At 44.1% G+C, this 14,708-nt stretch overlaps 1 protein-coding gene across 1 annotated transcript in view; it reads right to left on the bottom strand.

Annotated features, from left to right (window-relative positions):
* TXLNG (taxilin gamma) overlaps positions 1 to 12,335 on the bottom strand; it is a 56,430-nt gene extending 44,095 nt beyond the window's left edge. The window contains exon 1 of the mRNA XM_042783412.1: positions 12,234 to 12,335. Within this exon, the coding sequence (XP_042639346.1) occupies positions 12,234 to 12,335 (102 nt within the window). The remainder of the gene's footprint in view (positions 1 to 12,233) is intronic.
* Between the last annotated feature and the right edge of the window lie 2,373 nt (positions 12,336 to 14,708).

Here is a 14,708-nt window from a genome sequence, read left to right on the forward strand (position 1 = left end):
GTCAATGTCATGAGACAAAGTGTATGTGAACTGCTGTATGGAAAGTGAATTTGCTCTGTAAATTTTCACCCAAATCACAAGAAAAAAAAGAAAGCCCTTACTGAAGCAATGCATATTGTTAATTTGCTTTCTTCTCAAACACAGAGTACACATCTTAATACTATGTGATAATATGGGAAATACACATAAAGGCCCTCTGTAGCATCCTGAAGGATGATGTTTGTCTCAAGGAAGAGCACCAGTACAGTGTCTGAATTATGAGCTCAACTAGCCACTCTTCCATCCAACATCTTTTTTTCCCCCCTAAGATAAATATTCGTTGCTTATTCAAATTTGAGTTATTTGGCAGACATTTTCTCAAAAATGTATGAAGTGAGTCAGTCACTTCAAGGCCAACAACTGACAGTATTCATTGCCAATGATAAAAGTTGAGCTTTCAAGAAAAAATGAGAATCTTTGAAAACTATCGCTACCATGAACTTGACAGTCTTGCAATATTTAAAGACTTTCTTTATGACATCAGTGGTGATATTTAAATGAATGTGATTTTTTTTATATATATTGTGTAACAAAATGTGCCAAAATGTAGAAGATGAACACAATTTGATAAAGGAGCATTTTTCAGATAACTAATGAGTGAGCTTACAAAATGATACATGGGAACAAGACCCATTCAAAGTGCAAAATGGAGCAATGGATTTTAGTATACCAGTCTGGAAATTCATTGACAGGGTTTCAGATTGCATGTTACAACTAACCTTTAAGAACTATTACTTGTCAAGTTTTGGTACCGTATCAAAGAATTTCCACAATTAACCAGAAAATCTATTATAATACTCCTCCCTTCTTGTTCCAACTCCATGTATGTGTGAGGCCAGACTATCTTCATGTACTTTAATTAAAACAGCACATGGTCAACAGATTCAATGCAACATGAGTATTCAATTATGAGTATTCAACTGTTTTGGTTAACTAGTGCCACTCTGACAAGTTCTTGTTATGTGCTGTCGAGTCAGACCTGACTCAGCGACCCCTTCTTGGGTTTTTGAGGCAGTATCACTACAGAAATATATAGCCCAACTTTCCTTCCGAGGAGTGGCTCATGGTTTTGAACCGCCAGCCTTCCGGTTAGCAGTCAAGTGCCTTATGCACTACGTTACCAGAGCTCTGACAAGAATATACCACAAATGGGATGGCCTGAACAAACAGGAGTTTATTCTCTTACAGTTCAGGAGGCTAGAAGTCTGAGTTCAAAGTGCCAGGCTCTAGTGGCTGGGTTAAAGCCTCAAGGCAGGCTTCAGCTCTGCCCTCCTGCTCTTGGCCCACTGGAGCTAGAGGCTTTTCTTCACTCAGACAGCTGCTGGCTGCTGAGATTGACAAGCCCAAGGTTGACACGTAAAAAGGCACAGTCCAGATGTTACTAAACCACATGGCAAGCCATTAATTCAAGTCTACTGAAAGTCCCAAGGATGGTAGAGCATGGCAGGCTGTTGAAAAACAACATGGCCATATGCAGGGTCCAAACATGCCATAAGCTAGAGACTGTTCCCCAAGGCTTCTCCTTATATACAGGAAGCAGACCACATCCCAAAGCAGCTACTCAGCTGCTTGTGGTAGATCCCACAATGGAGTTGATTGCCAGTCTCATCATGGGGAATAATGACCACCAGCTGCCCAGCCACTCAACCAGGCCCAGCCAAGTTGACACACAAACTTAACCACCACATCAACTGTCTTCTATTAAATCACATTCATTAAAAAGATTTACAGGAATATAAAGCAAGGTCATTCTTCTCACTTTTATTTTGGAAAATACACACCCTTGTGTTATCTCCTCCCCTTAAGTGTGGGCTGAACGTACTGATTTGCTTCTAATGAAAAGAATATGGCAAAAGTGAAGGGATGTCACTCCTATAACTAAATTGCAAATGACAATGACTTCCCTCTCTCTCACTGGCTCAGATGAAGCCAGCTGCCATGTTGTAAGATGCCTACGGACAGATCACTGGCAAGAAACCAATGGAGGGCTCAGTCCAACAACCTGCCAGGAACTGAATCCTGCCAACCTCATGTGTGAGCATGGTGTGTGTTCTGGTTACCTAGTACCACTCTGACAGGAATATACCACAAATGGGATGGCTTAAACAAACATGAGTTTATTCTCACAATTTGGAGGCTTTCAGTCCAAGCTCAAAGTGCCAAGCTCTAGGGGCTGGGTCAAAGCCCCTCAGCCTTGGGCTTCAGCTCTGCCTCCAGCTCCTAACTCACTGAAGCTAGATAGAGGCTTTTCTTCACTTAAGACAGCTGCTGGCTGCTGAGGCTGCTAAGCCCAATGTTGACAAGTAAAAATGCACAGTCCTGATGTTACCAAACCACATGGCAGGCCATTAATTAAAGTCCATTGTAAGTCCCAAGGTCGGCAGAGCATGGCAGGCTGCTGAGCAACAATACAGCTACATGCAGGGTCCAAGCATGCCATATACTAGAGACCATTACCCAAGGCTTCTGCTTATATACAGACCACATTCCCTAAGGCAGCTACTCAGCTGCTCACAGTAGATCCCACCATGGAGTTGATTACCAGTCTCATCATGGGGAATACTGCACCCAGATGCCCAGCCACTCAACTAGGCCGAGCCAAGCTGACACACAAACTGAACTACCAATGTGCAAGCCTTTCCCAGTTGAGCCTTGAGAGGACAGCAGCCTGTGTGAGACCCTGAACAGAACCAACCTAAGCCACAGGCAGGTTCTTGACCCACAGAGACTATGAGGTAATAAATGGTGTTTTAAGCCACTAAGTTTTGGGGTGATTTGTTATACATCTATATATGAGCTCATTTTTAAAATGAAGTAACAAACTATTTTGCTTTAATCTCTATTATGGTGAGTATTTTTAGCTACAAACCACATAAGCAAAAGCCCTTGGAGTTCATGACAATTTTCAAGAGTGTAAAAAGATACTGAAACCAAAAAAATTTAAGAACTATTGCCCTGGGGGTGGTGGGAACAGGGATAGATAAGAGAGGTCTGCTCAGTCAAAACAAGATCTACAAGGGGTCCATTCTCCTGGCACCAGGTGGGAGAACAGGGAAAACAGTGCAATTACACACAGTATGTAGGCCTGATTCACCCCTTTTGTCAGGTTATTGTACACCACCAATCAGTATAGTCCAAATGAGTGGTGAAGGAGAACTGGAAGAAATCATTTTCCCTTGGCCTTCACTGCTCTCGGTTCACTCAGAAGCCCATGACAACCGTAGTGATGTATTTCCTCATTTTATTCTCAGAACTAGCTTAGAGTTGATGAGTAAACAGTTTCTGTGATAAGGCACTTTTAAGTAATCTGTCCAAGGTCATGGACCTATGACAAGCAAAGCAGAGACTAAATCCTTTCCTATAAGAGCCCAAAATGTATGCTTTCCCCAGATTACATTTAAAATAAATGTTTGTGTAGCAACAGAGGAAGAAGCAGAATCAAGAACAGGAGGAGGAAATGGAATGTGTGGCTAACTGCCTCCATGAACAACTGCCTCCTTGGCCATGAGACCAGAAGAACTAGATGGTCTGGCCACCATTACTGAATATTTTGATCAAAGATTCTATAGAAGAATCCTAAGCAAAGGAGGGGAAATGTCAAACAGTTTAAAATGCTCACAGATTCCAGAATTTGTGGAGCCATGGAGGCTGGATAAATCCCTAAAACTAAGACCCTGAGATGATCTTTAAACCATAAACCAAATACATCCCCTGAAGTCTTCTTAAAATCAAACAGTTGTTGTTAGGTGCTGTCAATTCTGATTCATAGCCACCCAAGTACAGCAGAATGAAACACTGCCTCGTCCTATATCATCCTCACAATCCTTGCTATGCCTGAGCCCACTATTGCAGTCACTCTATCAATTTATCTCACTGAGGGTCTTTCCCTTTTTCTCTGACCCTCCACTTTCCCCAAGATGATCTCTTTCTCTAACAACATAACCAAAGTAGGTGGGACAAAGTCTGGTCACTCTAAGGAGCCTTCTGGCTGCACTAAATAAATAGTTTAGCTTAACCAGTAAAGAATGTATGACTTAAGCATAACGCTCTTTTAAGAAATATCTATATGAAATCAAATCGACAACAGCAACTGGAAAGAACAGGTAGGAACCTTAGGGGGCAGTGAGTTTATGTAAACAGTAAACAGGAGAGGACCAATTCAGAAAAGGAGGGTGAGAATGGTTGCATGACTTAAAGAATGTCATCAATGTCACTGAATTGTACATGTAGAAAGGGTGGAATTGGTGTATGATCTGCTGTGTATATTCCAACAACAAAATAATGAATAAGTAAATGTGTGGTGGTGGCGGCTCTGAATCCCTGTGAATATACTAAAACTCAGAGAATTGTGCAGTTTAAATGGGTTAGTTGTATGGTATGTGGATTACAGCTGTAATAAACTAAATATAAATGTGTGAAGCCAGAGTAATGATCGAGTTCTGGGGTGGGATATGAATCAGAGGTAAGTTCTCCATGTACTCCTTCTTGGCAGCAAAGGAAATCAAACCGATTGTTGTTGCAGTACATAAGAGCATGGGGGGCCACAGAGACACTGCTAGGTAAATGAGAAGAAAAGTGGGGCAGGCCAGTGCTAAACTAAGGGATAGGGAGTTCTAGTAGCGTAGTGCCTAAGGCACTTGACTGCTAACCAGAAGGCTGGCAGTTCAAACTCACCAGCCACTCCTGAGAAGGAAGGTTGGGCAATCTACTTCTGTAGTGGTATCACTTCAGAAACCCAAAGGAGGGGTCACTATGAGTCGGGTCCAACTCGATAGCACATAACAACAGTGAAAAAGCCAAGAAGGAACAAAAGGGGATGGAAAAGGTCTAGTTAGGATACAGCTTCCTCAGTCTCATCTCTGTAATAGTAATTAGTTCTACTATTATGTTTTTATATGTGATATTATTAGACTGTATTATCATGTCTTTTAATATAAGGATGATGGCATTAATTTTCATATTTAACTTCCGTGGCTATTCCTTTTATTTAAATAAAGGGTGCTGGACTATACGATTCGCAAAATCTTTTCCAGCTCTGAAGCTGTAATTCAATGATTATGTGCAATCTGAAAGATACTTGTGTTAGCCTATAAACCTATCTCAGTAGCAAAAGCACTAGGAAATCCAAAGATTTGAATCACCAAAACCATTTCAATATGCTTGGGTCTGGCCTATTTTGCAGAGGGGCAGAGGCTAGGTCATGCAGTCAGCATTCTCAAGCCACTAATTCCTACAGGTAAAATGGTCCTCTACTTTTATGGGTTTACCTAAGTGGAGCATCCCTGTCCAATTTTATGAAGTCACCCTCCTCTGGCTCGACTTGGACCAATCATTATGCACCATTGAAACATCGAGCCTTCTCTTTTGACTTGGCCTACTTAGCCAGACCACTTTAGCTCTCTTGTTAACACCATGGTGTAGACTTCATTTAACAGAAGTTAACATGGGCCTCTGTAAACCTGGCACTTGAAACAACAGGCAGCTTATTCCACTCTACCTTTCAATTTATCAAAATTACACTTGGAGGTAGCTTTGCAAGGAGTTACATGGCAGCATACCTCCTAAGTCACACGTCTGAAGATCAAGCGAGGGCCCAAGTAAATGAAATGAAAGGTATTAAGTTGGTAAGGCTCCAAACTCCCCTGCTCCCTAGGTGACACTAGATCTCTGTTGTTATGTGCCGTCGAGTCGGACCTGACTCATAGCGACCCCTCCTTGGGTTTCCAATGAGGTATCACTGCGGAAATAGATTGCCCAACCTTCCTTCCAAGAAGTGGCTGGTAGGTTTGAACCACCAGCCTTCTGGTTAGCAGCCAAGTTAAGTGCCTTAGGCACTATACTACTAGATCTCTAGTACCTTCTAATTGCCCAACTCCACCCTCATAATTTATTTTCATTTAACAAAAACTATTACTCATTTTACCTATGATGAAGTTTTGCTCACATTAAACAAAGAGCATATTTTTGACCCTTACTATCCTCAAGAAGGGAGCTATGGTGGTGTAGTGCCTAAGGCATTTGACTGAATAAAGGCAATAATGAAAACCAAAAAATAAAAAGGAGGTACTCATCTTGTGTTGGAACCAACTAACAATGGAATTGTTGGAACAGAACCCTGCTGCAAGTCAGGGACCACCTGTATATACCAACTCGATAAATGTCACCAACTAGAAGTTATGTTATTTAAGCAAGTTATGGGTTTGGTTTTTTAAAAAAACTGAACTTATCTATGTGATAGAATGAATCACTTTTATATGGCCTTTCTTGCCATGGTCTTGATGCCTACAAAATGATTGGGTGGGGCTATGCAAATGAGATGCTCATGGCCCACCGAGGGGATTGGACAGCTTGCTAATAATGCAAATAAAGTGCACTGCCCCTTATATGCATGGTCCCACACCCACAAGGATGCTATGCACCTTATTCGCATGGAGTCCCTGCACTGAGAACCTCCTAGACTCAGGAGATAAAACCAGAGATGGCACAAGATGGTGACAGCAGAAGTAAGCATGGCAGAGAACTGGTAGCAGCAGGACCATGAGACTGGCAGGAGACAGCACTGTAGGCATCCCAGCCGAGTGAGAGCTGAGTGTCTCTGGGCACTTATCAGTGGAGGTAAAAAAGCTTTATAACACTTGCCTGAGTAGGGGAGCGGCTAGAAGGCCCAAGTGGCCCAGGGCTAGGGATTAATAGCCTGCCTGTGGACACAGCTGAGAAGACTGAAGAACTGTATCCTGAGTCATTCCTAATTCTGAACTGTAACCTGTTACTTCCCTAATGAACCCCAAAGTATAGTCTGAGTTCTGTATGACCATTGCAAGAAATTCTCAAACCCACCAGATTAGTAGAGGGTGCTGTGGGAGAGACAGCTGGTGTCATAATTGGTGCAAATGCTGCATGGATGAAGTATGCCTGACCTCTGCCTCACAGGAATCAGCCTTGAGCTACTGATCTTGATTCTCCTTCCCCTTTGTGAAGTTAGATGAAGAGGTCAGATAACCATGCTGCTGCCATACCATTTTTACAATCTGCGTAGGGTATACCACCTACCTGGCAGAGTTAAGGAGGTATTTCAAGTGCCTAGCATAGTACATGAAACAGTAAGGACTCAAGTTGCTTTCCTTTGAAACCTAACCCTCTAAAAATTGTAAAACATGATCAGTTATCTATTTAAAAGAAATCTACTGTGGTGAATACTTCTGTAAAGAAGCTCACAAAAGGAAATTACATATACCTTGTTTTGTCATCAAGATTCAATATACTTTTCCAAATAAAACTGCTCTAGTCAAGACCAATATAAATGACACAAAATAACATTAAAAACGTCTTCAGATAACAACATAATGAGTAAACATGGCATATCAGGATATACAAATGTTGCATTAATAGAAGAAGGCTGAATATTGTCTGCTCTCATTACTGCTTTTCCTTTGGTTCAACCAAAAATGAAATTTACCAAAGGGTGGGCATAGTATGTGATGACCATTTGCAGACAAAAGATCACTTTGCTTCTTATTACTTAACAGCTGTGCTGCTGGAAGACTGGAAGTTCATGGTGACCTCAGAGGGGGAGAGAAGCAAGACAATGAAATGGTTTCTTCCTACCCTCACACTCCTGCCAAACTCTGATCTGATCTCTCCTCATTAGGTCTATCACACAGAGGTTCTGGGAAGAGGGAAAAATACAAAGGTTAGAAAATAAATTTACAAAATAGCACCTGTGGTGTAGTAAATTACACAGCGTGGCTTTTCTAGCTGTCAGTCTTTGTAAACCAAATGGCAGAATTTTCCATGAGCAACTGAGTAGCTCCTGATTGTTAAAGTTATCCACAGGGGGCATTTCTGATGAGAGTGGCACAGAGCAATCTTCTGGGAAGTACTCTCTCTCTCAGCTATATAGAATTCTGATGTTGGGATTAGTTAGCTTGGCCACTCTGCCATGCTCAAAAGGAGCCCTCCTACAGTCAGAAGGAGTGTCTCTCTGACTGCTGGCTGAGACGGGCATGCTGCCAAGAGAAAGGCACTCCTGAGAGAGACACACTTGCTGAGGGAGAGATACGAGAGATACACACTGCTGAGAGAGTGATGTGCTACTCAGACTGCCAGCTGCTGAGTGAGATGGCCAGCTGCGGGAGAAAGAGTGCATTTCTGAACTTGAATTGTAGCCTGTTGCTTCCCTAATAAACCCCATAATCTATGAGTTGTGTGTGGCCACTGCAGTAAATTATCAAATCCAGCAGAGAGGTGGTGGGTACTACAGGAGGAATAGTTGGTTGAAAGGGCTGGAGGGAGGCAGCATGTCTGGCCTCGTAGGAATAAGCCTTGGGCTACTGATGGTGATTCTGTCTTCCTCTTGTGGGGTTAGAGGTCAGAAGATGCGGCCTCCCTGCTCCTTTGGCAGCACCCTAAGAACAAAAGTAAAATAAATCTTTTATATATCCTCCCCTACAAGTCAAGGAAAATTCTGCATGCCTGACACTGTGCCCAATGTGTTACATGAACTCTCAATCTTGACAACAATCCTATGTGGTAGGTATTAGCATTATCCCCACTTTACAGATGGTGAAACTGAGGCTTAGAAAGACTGAGAAAATTGCCCACTGTTGCACAGCTAGTAAGTGGCACAGAGCCAAGAGTCTTGACTCCAAAATCCATACTATTTACCCACTAATTCACTACTTATTACTGTAGTGAAGAGGAAAGGGTATTATTTGATTCCAGACTCGGCTTCACCCCTTGGGCAAATCACTTGACCTTGCTGAGCAGTTTCTCATCTGTAAATGAGGGCAATGACAGCAGCCTGGCCTTCTGCATAATACCTAGCAATGCTAAAAGAGTTCACGTATGTGCACACATAATGTTAAAACTATAAGACCGTTTGCTGATTTAGGCCTCCATCCATACATTCTCATCCTTACAAATGGTTTATGTCCCTAAAAATAAATTTAATAGTTGTTGTTGTTGTTATATGCCGTCGAGTCAAACCGGACTCATAGCGACCCCTCCTTGGGTTTCCGAGGCAGTATCACTACGGAAGTAGGATTGCCCAACCTTCCTTCCGAGGAGTGGCTGGGGGGTTTGAACCGCCAGCCGTCTGGTTAGCAGGCAAGTGTCTTAGACACTACGCTACCAGAGCTCCTTAAATTTAATAGTAGTTAGATAATTTTTAACAGTCCCCAGCAAAATACAAAATGAACATTATGAGATAAGTTCGAGAGGCATTTAAGACATTATATGAATGAGCCTGATGTTCAAAAAGATGCCTGGAGTACTAGATAACGAATTTCATTCCATCATTTTCAACCAGTGCAATCCAACAGAACTTTCTGCCATGAGGGCAACGTTCCAGATCTGCACTGTCCAATACACCAGTCACCAGCCACAATGGCTACTGAGCACTTGAAATGAGGCTACTGAGATGGGGGAATGGAATTCATTTTAATTAATTTAAATAGCCACATGGGGCTAGTGGCTACCATACTAGAGTAGTTTTAGACAATTCTTAGAGGGAACCCTGAAAAGGTACTGTAATGTTAACTTTAGAAGAAAACTGTCCCCCAGGAGGCCATTCAAATGGATGTACTTAAGAAACAATGCCATACAACCAGGAAGCAATAAAGTCCATCTGGAATTGTTCCTCAATTCAAGCTGAATAATACAGCCTAACCCTGACAAGTCACTACTCTTAATTCCTTCAATATATTTTAAGTAACAACTCAACATTATTTCTGCTCCCTAAAATAGAAGGCATAGGTTAAATCAGAATTGAGGGTTTTTTTTTTCAAGTCGGGGACCCAGAGGAAATAAAAAATTAAGGGCTATAAGAGGTGCTCTGGTGGTGTAGTGCCTAAGGCATTTGACTGCTAACCAGAAGGCTGGCGGTTCAAACCCACCAGCCACTCCTCGGAAGATGGGGCAATCTACATCCGTAGTGATACTGCCTTGGAAACGCAAGGAGGGGGTCCGCTGTGAGTTGGGACAGACTCAATGGCAGTGAGTTTGGTTTGGTCATAAGGAAGTAACTTGAAACTACTGTTTGCAGACAGAAGATTTGCACCCAATTTTTTAAAAATGAAAACTCAAAAACTAATGCTTAACCATGTATTTGGGGGCTTATCAGTGGTACAAAAGGTTAACAAGCTAAGTTGTTAACCAACAGGTTGGAGGTTCAAGCCTACCCACAGGTGCCTTGAAAGAAAGATCTGGCAATACACTTCTAAAATATCAGCCATTGCAAACCCTATGGAGCGATCATACCCTGATGCATATGGGGTCAGCAGTCAGAATTGAATGGGCAGCAACTGTTTCAACCATGTATATCCAGTCCATGTCATCAACTACTTAAATGAGAAGAAGAAATCAAAAGGAAAAAGATGCTCAGAAATGCAAGAGCAAAGAAGAGAGTTTGAGGTCAGTATTCAAATATGAGAAGAAATATAAGTAGGTTCTGGCTATTCATATCCAGCTGTTACCAGAGCTCTGAGCCTCAAAGGGTCATTGCCTCTTATCTTGGTGGTTTAAAATGCTAGTTGATTAAACCTCTAATCAACTAATTCAACTTCTTTTTGTCCTTACCCCAGTGGCTTAACAGAGAATTTATGTCCTGAGTTACAGCGGCTTTTTGTCAGAGTGCTCCCCTGGGGAAACAAGGAAATCAACACTGGGATTGGCACCCCACTCTCTGGGAATAAGTGAAGTGTCCAAAGTGACAATGTTTCATCTCTAAAGTCCATTTGGCTCACAGCTTCTTTTTCAGTCCTGCAAGTACTGGCTCTTTCTTTCAGAGCAAAGAGACAGAGAAAAAGACAGAGAGGTAATGGAGAAGTAACACTCTCATGCAGAAATGCATGAAAATATCTGACCTCAGAGATAGACCCCAAAAAGCTAATTCTTGACACTTTGATCAGGTGTAAATTAGGCCCTGTGTTCTCCCTTTGGAAGTTCATTAACCACGTTATTTCATACATGGGGGATTTTTAAGGGTATTTAAATAGGTAATATTAAATAGTCCTCAGTGATCAAGGAGGATGTTGAACAAGTTCAACTGCAAAGAAATGGAGTTTCCATCTTCCCAGCTCCCCCCCCCCAAGTTCTCTACTTGTGGGCCCTGAAAAGTCCTGTACCCTGTATGTAGCTCATTCGTTGTGCAATCTTTTTCGGAACTCCACCAACTGAACTCCAGAACAAGTGTAATGCTCCGGTTCTGAAAGAGGCCTCAATTTTCCTGTATCCTGGGAGAAGCTGAAAAGAAAACTCCTTGATGTGAGTCAAGTAAGGTAAGAGGAACTGTCCAGCCTCCCAGATTAGGAGACCAAAGGCCAGGATGTGGGAGGAGCTCAAGCTTACTCACAAATTACACACACATTCATTGTTGTTGTGTGCCCTGAAATGGATTCCGACGCGTAACGATCCTATATATAATATATGTAACAAAACATAAAATGTTTTACACAATAAGATACATATAAGAAACAAAAAGAGAAAAATCGATAAGCAAAGAAAAGAAAATAAGGCCGGATTGGGAAGACAGGTGATTACACGATGCTGCTCCCAACTCTGAAGGACCAAGGCGCTCCGGCATCACCTCCCATCCGCGGCCCCACGTGCAGCCGAGCCGGGGCCTGGGGCCAGGAGGAGCGACCCTCCCGTCCCGCTGGCCACCTGCGCAGTGCCAGGGAGCGGGGAAAGGGGGCGCCGTGCAGCCCCGACTTCTGCGCGGTTATCTTACTGCGCAACAGCCTCGCTGGCGCTGCTCGCGCGCACTTGCCCCAGGGCAGGAGGGAGCCCCCGGGACCCAAGGTAGCCCCTCAACGGCGGCGCCCAGCTTGGGGCGCACGGGGACGGCGAGGGCTTGGAGAGGACAGCCGGCGCCACGGCCCCGGCTGCACGTGGCTGTCACACCTGGCGCGCCCCCGCCTCGGATCTCTGCGCCCTCAAACCTGGCTACGCCCCCTGCCCGCACTCCCACTCCCGCCGCATGCCCCCAAACCCCAGCAGTCTCCCCCTTCCATCCCACTCATCTCGGTATCACCCTCCCTCACCTGCTCCCACAGTCGCCACCCCTAGGAGGGAAGGGAACCGGATGTTCGTACCATGGCTAAAGGTAAGCGGGGAGAGTGACGAGATGGCCCCTGAAAAAAACAGTCCGTGCATCCCTCGCGCCCAGCAGCAATTAGGGTGTTCCCCAGACTCACCTTCTGCCTTGGGCTGCGTCGCCGTCCGCCCTGTACGGCCTCAGTAGTCTCCTCAGCGCCGCCGCCTCTTCCCCGCGCTGCCTCCTGTAACCGAGTCGCCATGAGGTGACGGCAGCAGCCAAACAAGCAGCCCGACAAGGGGCACGGAACCGCAGGGCCTTGCGCCCCGCCCCTAACCCCCGCAGCCAATCGCTGCGCACCAAGATCCCCACGTGACCGGAGGAGGTTGGGCCCCATGGGGAGGGAGCCGGATGGGGGTGGGGAGTATGGAAGCCCGGGTTGAGGCTTCCGCAGGCCGAAGGGCAGACAGAGGCAGCGCGAGTCTGCGCAAACCGGGAAAAGGGACTCTGAAACGCACTACCAGTCCCAGGAGGCTGTGCGGTCAAGGCTCGCTGGCTTGGATAGGGATTGGAGCGTAGTACGGTGTCCTGGGAAGCGGAGCGCACCCACTGCGCTGCGCGTGCAGCCTCCTGGGACTTGTAGTTTTGTGGGGGCGGTGTCCCGCTACCAAAAGGTACTCATTATCCTCCTGTGGAGGGGTCCTGGTGGCGCAGTGGTTAAGCGCTTAGATGCAAACCAGGAGGTCGGCGGTTTGAACCCAGCAGCCCATCTGCTGGAGAAAGATGTGGCCGTCTGTTTCCGTTAAGGATTTACAGACTTGGAAACCCTTATGGGACAGTTCTACTTTATCCTGTGGTCACAATGTATTGAAATTCACTCGGCGACAGTGGTTTTGGTTTACTATCTTGTGGGAAAAGTTTAGAAGTAGTTCTCCGGGAAGGCGCAGGATCGGTGACAGATTGTTGGGTTTTTGTTTTTGTTGTGTTATCCGATAGGGGCCCCACTTGCTGTTCTACGTCATAGAGCTCAAATGATTTGAGGATAAAGGTAAGTACTTCGCAATGACGAAGGAGGTGTAACTGGCTTTCAGATTTTGAGGTTCTGGACTTGGCACCTGCCTGAGTCCTGCCCCGCCATCAGAGCGTACTTGTACCTGTTTCGAGCTCCTGAGGGGTGGGGCCTCGTATGATTCACCTTGGCCAGCTGTCGTGGCTGCTAGCACAGTTTTCCACTTTTAGTTGGCGACTAAACCATGTTGAATGGATCCTGCTTTCTCTGCCAGGCGTTTCGTTATTTAGATTTTTCAGCAAATTCGGTTTCTGCGTCTGATGTAACCAGATATCCAACGATGGAACTTCTGAAAGTTACAAACCCACTGCCCACTGCCTTCTAGTGATTCCAACTCATAGCGACTCTGTAGTTACAGACTCACACGAAATCCTGACATTAAAATAATTCAATATGAAAACTTCTGCTAAATCCCATACCATTAAAAAAAAAAAAAAACTTAAGAGTTGAATACAAAACAGTGGAGGCAGGCGCCAAAAACGTATGAGCATACATGAGAGTAAATTTTTTATATTACAGCAGATTCCGTCTGTGAATTTTCATTTTTTCTGTACATTTGGGAAAAGTATCGTGATTTTGTTTTATGGGCAGAACACCTTAGTCCAGCTTTTGAAATTTCACAACTAGAGCCTTGTTTAAAGAATACGTGTTAGTGGATGACGAACCCATACTCAAACTAATAAAGCTGGTGGCCTCGGCCACCAGAGTGACACTTTAAGGACAAATGTCCCAGCATGATGTAGAATAAATCTACCAGTAATTCTTCTCCTAACCTATCTAGGGAATTGAGTGTCAATCCACTGTAGTTAGTTAAATCATGGTACAATGGAATATTATGCAGCTACTAAAAGCAATAAGGGAGTTCTGGTAGCATAGTGCCTAAGGCACTTGACTGCTAACCAGAAGGCTGGCGGTTCAAACCCACCAGCCACTCCTCGGAAGGAAGATGGGGCAATCTACTTCCATAGTGATACTGCCTCGGAAACCCAAGGAGGGGTTACTATGAGTCGGGTCTGACTTGACGACACATAACAACAACAACAAAAGCAATAAGCATTTTAAATTGACCTAGAGAAACTTAATGAGCTTTAAAAAAGAACAGTTTCCATTTATGTAGAATTGCCTGTGAATATGTTTACAAAGAGCTGTGTAGAAGGATACTCATCAAAATGTTAATAATGTTTTTCCCTGGATGGTGAGATTTGTTGGTATTTTTACTTTATGATTTTATGATTTTCTGTATTGAGTATGACTAAATATCAAAAAAAATCAATAAAGACATTTGCATTAAGAAAACAAGGACTATGCAAGTGACCACAACTCGTAAGGGAAATGAAAAATATTTAATAGTATTTACTCAGAAACATTCTCATTCTATGAGATTTGGAGTGGCCACTTCTGTGAATTGACTCTCAGCCAAACAGTAGAAAGACCTGTATGCGGAACACCTACCCCAGGGAGATGCACCCACCTACCCTAGGGAGATGCACCCTTTAGATCAATCAGCCATAAGACACCAGAGGGGCAGTATTCACACAGAGGGAAAGCTGGACAGACAGGAATGCA

This window comes from Orycteropus afer, unplaced genomic scaffold (genome assembly GCF_000298275.1).
Source record: "Orycteropus afer afer isolate SDZICR_OR568_19922 unplaced genomic scaffold, OryAfe1.0 scaffold01077, whole genome shotgun sequence".
Lineage (NCBI taxonomy): Eukaryota > Metazoa > Chordata > Mammalia > Tubulidentata > Orycteropodidae > Orycteropus > Orycteropus afer.